The 15,227-nt window shown below is 44.9% G+C and overlaps 1 protein-coding gene across 1 annotated transcript; it reads left to right on the top strand.

The window, feature by feature from the left end:
• The first annotated feature begins 1,032 nt into the window (after positions 1-1,032).
• On the top strand, positions 1,033-9,527 carry lyl1 (LYL1 basic helix-loop-helix family member). The gene is made up of 4 exons (XM_038978829.1): positions 1,033-1,489; positions 3,364-4,876; positions 7,584-7,678; positions 8,078-9,527. Exons 2-4 carry the CDS (start codon positions 4,107-4,109, stop codon positions 8,596-8,598), a joined length of 1,386 nt encoding a protein of 461 aa, XP_038834757.1. The 5' UTR covers positions 1,033-1,489; positions 3,364-4,106; the 3' UTR covers positions 8,599-9,527.
• The last annotated feature ends 5,700 nt before the right edge of the window (positions 9,528-15,227 follow it).

Here is a 15,227-nt window from a genome sequence, read left to right as displayed (position 1 = left end):
TAGGAAATGGATCTATTAGGTTTTCCCAATAATATCTATTGTCTGTACGTGTCTGCATGTCTTCCTTTGGGGTGTTATTCTATTGTGATACAAACAAATTCCCTCCATTATGGTTACATCCAAGTCCCTTCATATTTTAGGATTGGCCACCCTGGAGGAACGACGCGTGCCTGTGTGTGTGTGTGAACACATGAGTGTATGTCTATACAGAGTGAGTTTGTATGCGCATGCGTACGTGTGCATACGCAAGCATGTGTTGGTATTGAGGTTGGGGGAAGGGGGAGGGGGAGAGGAGAGGAGGGGGGTACATTTCCTTATCTGCGGGCCACAGGCGGCTTATGAGAGCGTTATCAGTAGCCACCACATTGTACTAGCACATCCTCTTGTCCAGTGGGGAGCGGAAAAACTCTCCTTGCAACGAAGTTCTCTCTCTCTGTCTCTCTCTCTTTCTCTCTTTCTCTCTCTCTGTCTCTCTCTCTCTCTCTCTCTCTCTCTCTCTCTCTCTCTCTCTGTCTCTCTCTCTTTCTCTCTTCTGTCTCTCAGTCTATCCCTTCGCTCTCGCTCGCTCTCTCTGTCTGTCTCTCTCTCTCTTTCTTTCTCTCTCTCTCTCTCTCGCTCTCTCTCTCTTTCTCTGTCTCTCTTCTGTCTCTGTCTATCCCTTCGCTCTCACTCTCTCTCTCTCCCTCTCTCTCTCTCTCGCTCTCTCTTTCTCTCTCTCTCTTTCTCTCTTCTGTCTCTCAGTCTATCCCTTCGGTCTCGCTCTCTCTGTCCCTCTCTCTCTCTCTTTCTCTCTTCTGTCTCTCAGTATATCCATTCGCTCTCGCTCTCTCTCTCTCTGTCTCTCTCTCTCTCTTTCTCTCTCTCTCTCTTTTTCTGTCTCTCTTCTGTCTCTGTCTATCCCTTCGCTCTCGCTCTCTCTCTCTCGCTCCCTCTCTCGCTCCCTCTCTCTCTCTCGCTCTCTCTCTCTCTCTCTCTCGCTCTCTCTCTCTTTCTCTGTCTCTTCTGTCTCTGTCTATCCCTTCGCTCTCTCTCTCTCCCTCTTTCTCTCTCTCTCTCTCTCTCTCGCTCTCTCTCACCTCTCTCTCTCGCCATCCAACTAGAGCTCTGTCTCTTCCTGGCATGGAGGGAGAGGAGGGAAGAAAGTAAAGAAAGAGAGATTGGGAACTAGAGAATGACATAAGAACACGAGTACGACATGGTCAGCATCACCTTGTCAGCTTGTGCGCCTTCGTTCAACAGAATCACCACAAAGGATTCAAAAGGGCATTTTGTTCATTTTGTTATTCCTTGACCAATTTCTGACTTCATCTCTTGGTCTTTTGGATGTTTGATATTACATCTTTTTTTAAACATTACTGGAGTTCCCAATTTATTTAAGGAGGACGGAAAGCAAAGTAGATGTGCCATGTGCTACCTTACCTATGGTACTGTAGGGTCCTGTGGGTAAACAACTGTACTGACAGAGCACGCTGGTTTTCATGCTGCGTAGGTGAGTAGGTCTACACTGGTCAATTTAAATATTACTGTATAGGGTCAATGCTATTGAGTTCAAAGCCATTTCTCAATTTATCATACGTTATTATTGTTCATTTATTGTATGAAGTTATAGTTCATTTTTCTTTGTGCTAAATTATTTTATGGAGGAAAACCTGTTATGTGTTATTGCCTGTTCTTTGATCAAATACATAATATAGAAAACATTGCAGACAATAAAATACATGTTTGTGTATTTACTACTGCTATAATAAACATAACATCATATACATAAAACATATATATCTTTGCAGCCATACAGATATAAGACCACCAAATTATATTCCTAATTCATGACTTGAAATGAACAACAAATGAGTGCATTGAGTTTACACAAAAATACAATATGATTTTTGTCTCATGTCAAAGGAAATGAGGGATAACAACAACAAAAAAATCTGAATCGTTACGAACATTAATAAAAATTTCATCAAGTTCAAATTGAATTGTAGGCACAAATGCAGCTGAACATCGAAGGTAACGTACTCTTCATGACACAAATAGTGAAGCAATTAAGCAACATTATAATTTGATTGCAAATAATAACATGTTACAAAAAACGTGTAACAAAAAGAAAGACTTCAACACGTCTTTGGGAGTGTATTTGTTCCACTGTAATTTTTTGGATTAAACTTTTCTATGAATCAAATGTTTATATTGAAAGCTCACCTCGCCTGTTCTCTCTCTCAAAAATGTGTAGATTTATATGTCATTTCTTATCAATGATCTACACAAAATACTCTGGAATGTTAGTGGAAGAAAAAAGCATTTTTTTTTTTTGATTAATGAAAAATGAAACACTAATATTTCTTGATTAGATAAGTATTCACCGCCCTGAGTCACTACATGCTAGTAACACCTTTAGCAGCGATTACAGCTGTGAGACTTCTTGGGTATGTTTCTAAGAGCTTTACACACCTGTATTGTGCAATATTCGCCCATTATTATAAAAAACATTCTTCAAGCTCTGTCAAGGTGTTGGGGATCGAGGCCAGACAGCAATTTTCATGCAGATTTAAGTCAAAACTGTAGCTTCACCACTCAGGAACATTCACCGTCTTCCTGACAAGCAACTCCAGTGTAGATTTGGCCTTGTGTTTTAGATTACTGTCCTAATGAAAGGTGAATTTGTCTCCTAGTGTCTGTTGGAAAGGAGACTGAACCAGGTTTTCGTCTAGGATTTTGCCTCTCCTTAGCTCAATTCTGTTTCTTTTTATCCTGAAAAACTCCCCCAGTCTTTGTTGATGTCAAGCATACCGTTGCCATGATGCAGCCACCACCATGCTTGAAAATACAGAGGGAGGTACTCAGTGATGTGTTGGATTTGCCCCAAACATAAGGCTATGCATAAGGAGAAGAGACAGTTGCAAAATCCAGCCATGAATAATGAATCATCCAAGTCTTGCAGAAGCAGAACGTATGACAACTGTGAACTTCCTTGAAATTAGGAAAACACACACACAGTATGATACCAAACAATGGACACCCATGACAACCATGTTGAGCCTGTCATCAGCTCGTGAGAGGGCCAGGGATACTAGATTTTGCTTTGATGTAGATTATATATGGAAAAATGTATCATTTTAATTTCTTAATTAATTCCAAATTCTAAATCTAGCTTTATTTTTTATTCACCACTTCCAGACGAAGAATTATCACTGAATAACCAAAGTGAATTATTGTAATGTTTGTTTATGTGTCAATTAATCCATTAAGGGATGGGTTGCCAACTGGTGATTTGACACGAAAATAAAATGTCATTCATTCATTCCAGTATTTGACCCACTAAATCATGTAAAGCAAATGTGTCTTATCTCTTTTGTTCTACAGGTTTGAAAACCGTCCAATCTTTATGCACCTGGGACAATGTGGATTGTATGGACAGTTTGATTCATATCCGAAAAGACAGACAGACAGACTGGGGGACTAATCAACAGTGTCGGCCGATGGTGACTCATTCAAAGACAACGTACTTGGCTATTCCTCAGGATGTACTATGGGAAAAAGACGTCTAGACTACTAAACTTCAAGCCAGACCAACCAGTCTGCTGTGGAGCTCCAAGAAGACCCAGAGACACCTCAGTCACACCACTAGTAAACACTGGCACATGATTATTGATGTGAGCATCGTCTGCCCAGCCACTGTAGATTGGACACAGTCTCTTGAGTGGGGCCATGAATGCAAGATCACACTCACACCCTCTCTCCTTTTGTCATTCTCTCTCTCTCACACACACACAAACTCTCACACACACTCGCTCTCACACACGCAACAGCCCTCAGAATGAGAGGTGACAATAAGACTGGACTGAGCCAGACCCGAGGGCATCAGCCTTAGGCTTCAACACCACCCCCTGACCCCTGACCCCTGAAAACCCAGGACCCAGACAGCCCATCACAGACATCCCTGGACTGATTAATAACAGCAATAGACAACCCGTCGTTCAGGAGGACCAGGGGACTAACAGCATAATAAGGAGATATTATCTGGAGTAGCAGCAGAGGCCCAGGGCTGAGATAGGTCTGTGGAGGTCTATAGGGGTCTAGCAGCAGCAGCTAGTGGCCTAGACACCATGCTGGGTGAGAGAGACAGAATAGCGGAAGGGGTGAGGGGTGCAGTGGTGGGGTGCCTTCCCACAGGTACCATGATGGAGAAACTGAACCCCCCCTCTGCCTCCCCTCCCTCTGGCCCCCTATCGGAGTCTGAACGACTGAGCCCTCAGCAGGCCCCCTCACCGGCTTCACTTGACGCTAGCAGCCCACCGCCGGTTAATGAACCAGGGAGTTTGGAAGACAGGTTTGTCCCACCTAGCCCCCCTGCCTCCCCTCCTCCACCTCCAGAGTCCCCTACCAAGTTGCTTGACCACCCTGCCGCCACCAACATCGCACCTGAACCACCGGTTGCCATGGAAACAAACAACACCAAGGGAGGAGGTTTCATTCGCTCCTCTCCGAAAGCCCCCTCCTCCTCTCCGCCTCCCCTCCTCCCAGCCCCAGTGTCTACATCCACTACCCCTGCCGTCCTCCCCCAATCCTCCTCCTCCTCTTCTTCCTCCTTTTCCTCTATTGCCCCCCTCCCTCCCCACATCCCTGTTATTAGTCTGGGACACAGTAAACCCCCCCACCCCCTCTCCCTCCCCAGTAACACCCCTTTAACTACCCTGCACCCCATCCCCAACCACCCCCACCACCATGACCCTTACCACCACACCCACCACCACGGGGGCATCCGCCTCACCCAGCTCACCTCCCTGTCAGGGACCAGACCAGGGGCCCCACCGATCTCCTCACAGGGCCCCCTGCTGCCCCACCAGTATCTGCCATCACACCACTTCTTCAACAGGTGATAGGGAAATGTTTCATATTCACGTTATATTCCATTACCCAGTGGAGGCTGCTGAGGGGAGGACAGCTCATAATAACGGCTGGAATGGAGTCAATGGAATGGTATCACAGACATCAAACATGTGGTTTCCATGTGGTTGATGTCATTCCAATGACTCCATTCCAGCCATTTTTATGAGCCGTCTTTCCCTCAGCAGCCTCCACTTGCATGATCATATTTCATGTTATGACTGGCTTTCTGATACTGTATGGCAAACTGTTTCACTATAACTGACAGTTTCACTACTACAACTGACAGTTTATATCGTAGATTTCTCTTTCTGCTTTTCCTAACCCTTAATCCTAACCAATTACTAAACTAGAACTGCTACTTCCCCATAGAGCCCCATTTCCTAGAATCACTATGATGAAATATCCTTCTTCTTCTTCATTCTCAGCAGGAACATTGTTCTATTTTAGCAGCATGTCTCTGCCAGTGTCAGCCCTAATGAGAGACAGCCTGTTGACAGCATGCACACTCCATCAACATCCCAAACATAATCACCATACAGATAGCTTTGCTCGCTTTCTCTCCCTCAGTCAATTTGAAATGTTTTTGCCATTTCAAATCCATGTAACAATTTGAAAACCATTTAAAACATGATTACTCCCCTGAATAGCATCATTTGTACTTTTACAGTTGTATTCTATTATTGTTTGGATACTTTTATTTGTTATCTTTTGTTTCCAATGAAAACTCTCTCACGTTCCTCCCTCTTTGGACGTCACTTTAATAATGTTTAATAATGTTTACATACTGTTTTACCCACTTTCATATGGTTATACTGTAGTCTAGTCAAGGTCATTATATTTAACTATTGCTGTACATATACAAGTCTATTCTAGGTATTCTTCAGATATACTACATATTCTTTCCACATACTGTCCATAATGTCTATACATCCCACCACATACTGTATATACACAGTTGGAAGTCGGAAGTTTACATACACCTTAGGCAAATACATTTAAAATCAGTTTTCCCCGTCTTAGGTCAGTTAGGATCACCACTTTATTTTAAGAATGTGAAATGTCAGAATAATAGTAGAGAGAATGATTTATTTCAGTTTTTATTTCTTTCATCACATTCCCAGTGGGTCAGAAGTATAGTATTTGGTAGCATTGCCTTTAAATTGTTTAACTTGGGTCAAATGCCTTCCACAAGCTTCCCACAATAAGTTGGGTGAATTTTGGCCCATTCCTCCTGACAAAGCTGGTGTAACCGAGTCAGGTTTGTAGGCCTCCTTGCTCGCACGCGCGTTTTCAGTTCTGCCCACAAATTTTCTATGGAATTGAGGTCAGGGCTTTGTGATGGCCACTCCAATACCTTGACTTTGTTGTCCTTAAGCCATTTTGCCACAACTTTGGAAGTATGCTTGGGGTCATTGTCCATTTGGAAGACCCATTTGCGACCAAGCTTTAACTTCCTGACTGATGTCTTGAGATGTTGCTTCAATATATCCACATAATTTCCCTTCCTCATGATGACATCTATTTTGTGAAGTTTACCAGTCCCTCTTGCAGCAAAGCACCCCACAACACGATGCTGCCACCCCCGTGCTTCATGGTTGGGATGGTTTTCTTCGTCTTGCAAGCATCCCCCTTTTTCCTCCAAACATAACAATGGTCATTATGGCCAAACAGTTCCATTTTTGTTTCATCAGACCAGAGGACATTTCTCCAAAAAGTACGATCTTTGTCCCCATGTGCAGTTGCAAACCGTAGTCTGTTTTTTTTATGGCGGTTTTGGAGCAGTGGCTTCTTCCTTGCTGAGCGGCCTTTCAGGTTATGTCGATACAGGACTCGTTTTTACTGTGGATATAGATACTTTTGTACCTGTTTCTTCCAGCATTTTCACAAGGTCCTTTGCTGTTGTTCAGGGATTGATTTGCACTTTTCGCACCTAAGTACGTTCATCTCTAGGAGACAGAACGCGTCTCTTTCCTGAGCGGTATGATGGCTGTGTGGTCCCATGGTGTTTATACTTGCGTACTATTGTTTGTACAGAACGTGGTACCTTCAGGCGTTTGGAAATTGCTCCCAAGGATGAACCAGACTTGTCAAGGTCTACAATTTTCTTTCTGAGGTCTTGGCTGTTTCTTTAGATTTTCCCATGATGTCAAGCAAAGAGGCACTGAGTTTGAAGGTAGGCCTTGAAATACATCCACAGGTACACCTCCAATTGACTCAAATGATGTCAATGAGCCTATCAGAAGCTTCTAAAGCCATGACATCATTTTCTGGAATTTTCCAATCTGTTTAGAGGCACAGTCAACTTAGTGTATGTAAACTTCTGACCCACTGGAATTGTGTCATGCACAAAGTAGATGTCCTAACCGACTTGCTAAACTATAGTTTGTTAACAAGACATTTGTGGAATGGTTGAAAAACTAGTTTTAATAACTCCAACCTAAGTGTATGTAAACTTCCGACTTCAACTGTATATATACATTTGTACTCCGGACTCCAACATTGCTTGTCCTAATGTTTCTATATTTCTTAATTCCAAGATTCATGTGTATTGTTGTGTATGTTAGATATTACTGCACTGTTGGAGCTAGGAACACAAGCATTTCGCTACACCTGCAATAACATCTGTTAAATATTTGTAAGTGACCGTTAAAATGAGATTTGATTTGATTTGATTCTCTCCTTCTCTCTCTCAGTTCTCATCTCTGTCCCTCTGGTAACTATGGAATCTTTTCCAGTAGAAGCATCAAGAGACGGCCCTCCTCACACTATGAGTTGGATCTCAGTGATGGTAAATAGAAGATAAACTCATGTGACTGTCCATGGACTACTGACCAATACCAGCATATGATAAATCAATGAGATACAGTTTATGTAGTGTATGTATGTACACATACACCACAGGAGGCTGCTAAGGGGAGGACAGCTCATGATAATGGTCGGAACGGAGTGAATGGAATGGCATCCTGGAAACTATGTATGTGATGGATTTGATACCTGTCCTCTGATTCCGCTCCAGTCATTACCACGAGCCCGTCCTCCCCAATTAAGGTGCCACCAACCTCCTGTGATATACACTGAATATACCAAATATTAGGAACACCTTCCTGATATTCAGTTGCGTGTATGTACATGTGCATACTAGTACGTATGTGTATTTAATGCACTGTGCCTGTGTATCCTCATCCAGCGGGCCCTCCTCAGAAGCTGGCGAGGCGTGTGTTCACCAACAGCCGGGAGCGCTGGCGCCAGCAGAACGTCAACGGGGCCTTCTCAGACCTCCGCAGGCTCATCCCCACCCACCCTCCGGACAAGAAGCTCTCCAAGAATGAGATCCTCCGCCTGGCCATGAAGTACATCGACTTCCTTGTCACCCTGCTCAACGACCAGTCTCAAGACAAAGCCAGGGGCTCGCCTGAGGAGGAGGCCCAGGATGAGAGGGCCCAAGCGGGGCTCAACAACAAGGATATGCACCCACTTTTCCAGGGTGACACTCCCTCTTCAACTATGGTCCACCACGACAGAGGAGACTCCACAGACTCATCGATCGCCTTGGCAACCTCCCCGACCTCCAGTTGCTATAGCAACACAGACAGCGAGGAGAACCTGGGGGGCGGGGCTAAGAGCTCAATGGTGGTGCCGCGGGGCATTCCGGGAAAGGTCAAAGGTCAGATTCGGACTGTGGTGACACTTGCCAGTGACCAGCGGTGACATGACATGTGATGTCACAAAGAGGACAAAAATGAATACCTGGTAGTAAAAAATATCCAACAAACTGACAGAAAGGACAAAAATGTACAGTATACTTACTACTCTACCAGCAATCTTTGAGACTTGTGGAATCGATGTAGTTCTTTCAATGACATGGAATATCTACAAGGTCAGCTCTGAGTTCTTGTAGTACTTTGTGCTAGTGTTTGACTGTCCCTCTGTCTGGATTTTGTGTCCTGCAGTGTGGGACTGAGTAACGTAAGCTGTTTCATCAGAACTGAGGCTTCTATAGGGCTACCTGGGAAATGTAGGCTTGACTGTTTGTACATCCAGTCAGCACAGTGTCAGTTGCCCTAAAACCTCTGAAGGAGCCATGTTGACCTCATGGCTTTGCTTCCTGCAGTTTGAGACATCAAAAAACATCAATGACGGTAACCTTCAGCCAGTAGTTTATGTGGCAGTTTTTGAAGTTTCCTATTTTCTTTCTTTAGTCAGATGAAGAAGATGGTCCCACCCTCCCTCCCTTAGAGGTCAAAATTGTGACACAGTTGTCCCAAGTGGCACCCTATTTCCTGTTTAGTGCACTACTGGTCAAAAGTAGTGCACTGTGTAGGGAATAGGGTGCCATTTGGGACATTGGTCGTGCTAGCTGCCTGAAATAAAGAGTGTTTTAGTTCTCTCTTCCTTATTCAACATCCTCTTATTGCACTCCAGAATACATGCAGCCCTGTTATCAGCACAATTTCTCAACCCATACAATTGTTTTGCTGCTGTGTCCAGTTTGAGAAACAGACAGTGTAGTCGCTGGCAAAAGTATTGTTGTGTGAAGGGCTGAAGATGTGCTTTTGTGTTCAGAAAATCAACCTGGCTTATTTTATGGCTGTAAGTTGGTTTGTGATCCTATAAAAAGTGTGTTATGAGAAAGTGCACATAAGAACATTTTGTATTTTTATTTATCTAATACGAATTAATTAATATGAACCCTAGCTTCATGTCCACATCCCAGTTCAACCCTAACCCTAACTTCCTGTCCACATCCCAGCTCAATCCTAACCCTAACTTCCTGTCCACATCCCAGCTCAACCCTAACCCTAACTTCCTGTCCACATCCCAGCTCAACCCTTAACCCTAACTTCATGTCCACATCCCAGCTCAACCCTAACCCTAACTTCCTGTCCACATCCCAGCTCAACCCTTAACCCTAACTTCCTGTCCACATCCCAGTTCAACCCTAACCCTAACTTCCTGTCCACATCCCAGTTCAACCCTAACCCTAACTTCATGTCCACATCCCAGCTCAACCCTAACCCAAACTTCCTGTCCACATCCCAGCTCAACCCTTAACCCTAACTTCATGTCCACATCCCAGCTCAACCCTTAACCCTAACTTCATGTCCACATCCCAGCTCAACCCTTAACCCTAACTTCATGTCCACATCCCAGCTCAACCCTAACCCTAACTTCATGTACACATCCCTTCTCAACCCTAACCCTAACTTCCTGTCCACATCCCAGCTCAACCCTTAACCCTAACTTCATGTCCACATCCCAGCTCAACCCTTAACCCTAACTTCATGTCCACATCCCAGCTCAACCCTAACCCTAACTTCCTGTCCACATCCCAGCTCAACCCTAACCCTAACTTCCTGTCCACATCCCAGCTCAACCCTAACCTTAACTTCCTGTCCACATCCCAGCTCAACCCTAACCCTAACTTCCTGTCCACATCCCAGCTCAACCCTAACCCTAACTTCATGTCCACATCCCAGCTCAACCCTTAACCCTAAATTCATGTCCACATCCCAGCTCAACCCTAACCCTAACTTCATGTCCACATCCCAGCTCAACCCTAACCCTAACTTCCTGTCCACATCCCAGCTCAACCCTAACCCTAACTTCCTGTCCACATCCCAGCTCAACCCTAACCCTAACTTCCTGTCCACATCCCAGCTCAACCCTAACCCTAACTTCATGTCCACATCCCAGCTCAACCCTAACCCTAACTTCATGTCCACATCCCAGCTCAACCCTAACCCTAACTTCCTGTCCGCATCCCAGTTCAACCCTAACCCTAACTTCCTGTCCACATCCCAGTTCAACCCTAACCCTAACTTCCTGTCCACATCCCAGCTCAACCCTAACCCTACCTTCCTGTCCACATCCCAGCTCAACCCTAACCCTAACTTCATGTCCACATCCCAGCTCAACCCTAACCCTAACTTCATGTCCACATCCCTTCTCAACCCTAACCCTAACTTCATGTCCACATCCCAGCTCAACCCTAACCCTACCTTCCTGTCCACATCCCAGCTCAACCCTAACCCTAACTTCATGTCCACATCCCAGCTCAACCCTTAACCCTAACTTCATGTCCACATCCCAGTTCAACTCTAACCCGAACTTCCTGTCCACATCCCAGCTCAACCCTTAACCCTAACTTCATGCCCACATCCCAGCTCAACCCTAACCCTAACTTCATGTCCACATCCCAGCTCAACCCTAACACTAACTTCATGTCCACATCCCAGCTCAACCCTTAACCCTAACTTCATGTCCACATCCCAGCTCAACCCTAACCCTAACTTCCTGTCCACATCCCAGCTCAACCCTAACCCTAACTTCATGTCCACATCCCAGCTCAACCCTTAACCCTAACTTCATGTCCACATCCCAGCTCAACCCTTAACCCTAACTTCATGTCCACATCCCAGCTCAACCCTTAACCCTAACTTCATGTCCACATCCCAGCTCAACCCTTAACCCTAACTTCATGTCCACATCCCAGCTCAACCCTAACCCTAACTTCATGTCCACATCCCAGCTCAACCCTAACCCTAACTTCATGTCCACATCCCAGCTCAACCTTAACCCTAACTTCTTGTACACATCCCAGCTCAACCCTAACCCTAACTTCATGTCCACATCCCAGCTCAACCCTAACCCTAACTTCATGTCCACATCCCAGCTCAACCCTAACCCTAACTTCCTGTCCACATCCCAGCTCAACCCTAACCCTAACGTCATGTCCACATCCCAGCTCAACCCTAACTTCCTGTCCACATCCCAGCTCAACCCTAACCCTAACTTCATGTCCACATCCCAGCTCAACCCTAACCCTAACGTCATGTCCACATCCCAGCTCAACCCTAACCCTAACTTCTTGTACACATCCCTTCTCAACCCTAACCCTAACTTCATGTCCACATCCCAGCTCAACCCTAACCCTAACTTCCTGTCCACATCCCAGCTCAACCCTTAACCCTAACTTCCTGTCCACATCCCAGCTCAACCCTAACCCTAACTTCCTGTCCACATCCCAGCTCAACCCTTAACCCTAACTTCATGTCCACATCCCAGCTCAACCCTAACCCTAACGTCATGTCCACATCCCAGCTCAACCCTAACCCTAACTTCATGTCCACATCCCAGCTCAACCCTAACACTACCCCTAGCCCTATAATACCACTCTGAGAGAATGCCTTGTCTGCACTTAATCAGTCATCCATTACATTTAGGAAATGAGCTTCGTTCAATACATGGTTTCAAACCTTCTGTTTATGGTTGTTTGTTTGCGTTGGTTAGTTACATGACAGATTTATAACCACGAGAGAGAGAGAGTACCGGTTCGAAAAAAGAAAGGTGGAAAAATGCTCCCTGCTGATGTCCCCAAGCCGGACATAGCTGACCCATGACAGTACCGTGAGAATCCCGGACGTGGAAAAAAACGGGTGGCGGTAGTGTTGCTTTAACCTCCAGTCCACGATGGACAACGTGTCCGTTCTTTCCCTTCAGTACAGCTGCAAACAGGTGTGGAAATGGAGGCGTGGGTGGAGGGTAAGGGGTTGTGGTGGGGGTGGGGGGGGGGGGTAAGGGGTGGTGGTGGTGTGGGGGTAGAGGGTAAGGGGTGGTAAAATCATGACAGCTGTGAAACGTTTAGGTACAATTTTGTAAATGCTGACATAATTTGTAAGTTCGAAATGGTGGGATCTATTTGTGTCAGTAAAATTCATTATGCGTGAAATGGCGGTGGAAATGCCTTGCGCAAATATGCGCAAAATATTGATATAATAACCATCATATCGAAGTAAACTTGGAGTCACACGATGAAATGATGTGTGGTCCTCCCCGCTAGGACTCGGGAAACCATGCAGTTTCTTAGTCTTCAGATGAAATAAGTTATGATGAACTTCACAGGGTGGTGAAAGTGCACGTTGTCGAACTTCACAGGGTGGTGAAAGTGCACGTTGATGAACTTCACAGGGTGGTGAAAGTGCACGTTGATGAACTTCACAGGGTGGTGAAAGTGCACGTTGATGAACTTCACAGGGTGGTGAAAGTGCACGTTGATGAACTTGATGCTCCTTTCCAAAGAACGTTGTCTTATTCTGGTGACATGATGATTGATGCTTGACTGCTGTTTGACAAAATATTCTCTCTCTTAGCCATAATAATCTCATCATGTAGACTAGCCTACCTGCACAGCCTACATTACCTGCACTGTATAGCTGTTGTTGGCTAGAGCGCACAACCAGAGGAGCACATTTGCTATTTAATGCAACAGTTTTTGTGTTACAACTATCGGTAGAGTTGAAAATGCGATGGAAACACATTGAACTTTCAATTTTTATTCAGTACATGAAGCCTTAAGCGAAAAATACATGTTTTTGTGCACTATGTCATTACGCACTGATTTCTATCCTCAACAAGTCAGTTTGGTGGAAACACACCACTGGTGGGAAAATGTGCATATTGGATGGAAACCTAGTTAGAATCATTATTCTGATAAAGAAAAAGTTACTTTTTCACAACATAGAGGCATACAAAGACAAAACAAAGGTGGTACAGTGAGGAGAGATGATAACACGAGTGACGAAAATGCAGAAATGGATGAAAATGTTGAAAATAATGTTAGGATTAAGTTTGATTGAACAGTATAAAGCAATCAGAAGAGAAAGCTCCATTGAAACCACCTAGAATGTATTTGTTGCCACCCTACCTGCGGTCCTGCACCACTCATGAAGCATATTTAGAATTTTAATTATAAAAAAACATAAAATACTGTCAAATACCATCATACCGTCAAAAATGTTAACGATATCGCCCAGCCCTAGTTGGTGTCCCCTTCAACCCTTTCCCCCAGGTTGGCTGCGTCTCCAGCTATCAGGTGGCCAGGAAATGGCTCTACAGTTTGTGCTGTCTCATCTACAGCCATTAAGTTGCCTGATGGGGATACTGTGGTGCAATCAACCGCTACATGCATGGAAGAGGGGAGAGAGGGAAGGGCAAAAAAAGAGCCGGAAATAAGAGAAAATCAGCCACAAGGGCCCTCGTTCCCTCTCCCTTTCTCTCTCTCAGACCCCCCACCACACCCGGTCGTTCTGACACAACAGGAAGGACTGGTTACATAACCCTATTGCCTCTGCCTCTAGCCTCCATCTCTGACGTGCCAACCTGGCCCTGGCTCCCTCCGTGCAGGCCAACAGTGGTGCGCTCCACGGCTCCAGGGCCGGCTCCCTCCGTGCAGGCCAACAGTGGTGCGCTCCACGGCTTCAGGGCCGGCTCCCTCCGTGCCGCCCAACAGCTGTTACCATCAAGTAGGTTTGGGCTTTTCTAGGGCATTGTAGATGGGGATGGGCGTAAGCATCTGCCTGTGGTTCCAAAGGGCCAAAGGTTGCATGTTCGAATCCAGTGATATAAAGTTGGTTTTTATATTTTGTTTTAAGCCTGTGCCAAACCTTAATCGTTGCATTAACCATTCAGACTTAATGCCTAACCTTAAGAATTTGGAGTTAACGCCTAAACTCAACCTCAAACACTTTGAAATTTGACGTTTGCGAAACATGGATGAACGTCTAATTCTGACGTGAGACTGTGAGAGCTTGTAGGGTGAACTACGGAGGCCCCTGAGGATCAGATCACACAGAGGAGTGGTGGTTGGTGTGGTAGGGGTTGGTGTCCTAGACCTGCTCTATCCAGTCCTACTGATACAAGAGGCCTGGAGGGTGAGGCAAAGCAGTCTGGGACATGCAGATAATACCCCCTTGCCTCTGCCTCCTCTCTGGGGTTTATTACATATTGCAGGACCAACTTTACATATTGTAACCATGAAGCCATGTTCCATCTGATAGGAGCAAATGAGGCCTTCAAACCCAACTGAATGATATTATCATGCAATGTGTTTTATTAGCATTAATAAAAGCATTAACTATATGCACAATAGTAGTTTAACATTTAAAGAAACCATGTTGAATGTAATTTGTCATTTGTATAATAATGCCGAGTTATTTAACAAGTCATAATTGTAACAGCTGGAAAAGAAATACAACAAAACATTAAAGTAGTCAATGAGAACCGGTATTTGCTGCAAAACAACTTACACATCAGTATATGTTGTACAATGTTACCAACATTATGTTCACAGATATACAATATACAATGTTACCAACATTATGTTTAAGCAATAAGGCTCGAGGTGGTGTGGTCTATGGCAAATATACCACGGCTAAGGGCTGTCCTTAGGCACGACGCAACGTGGTATATAGCCGTGGTATATTGGCCATATATCACAAACCCCTGAGGTGCCTTATTGCTATTATAACCTGGTTACCAACGTAATTAGTACAGTAAAA

Source organism: Salvelinus namaycush, chromosome 39 (assembly GCF_016432855.1).
Source record: "Salvelinus namaycush isolate Seneca chromosome 39, SaNama_1.0, whole genome shotgun sequence".
NCBI classification, from domain to species: Eukaryota; Metazoa; Chordata; class Actinopteri; order Salmoniformes; family Salmonidae; genus Salvelinus; species Salvelinus namaycush.
The sequence above is the reverse complement of the archived record's forward strand: the minus strand, read 5'-3'. Positions and strand labels throughout refer to the sequence as shown.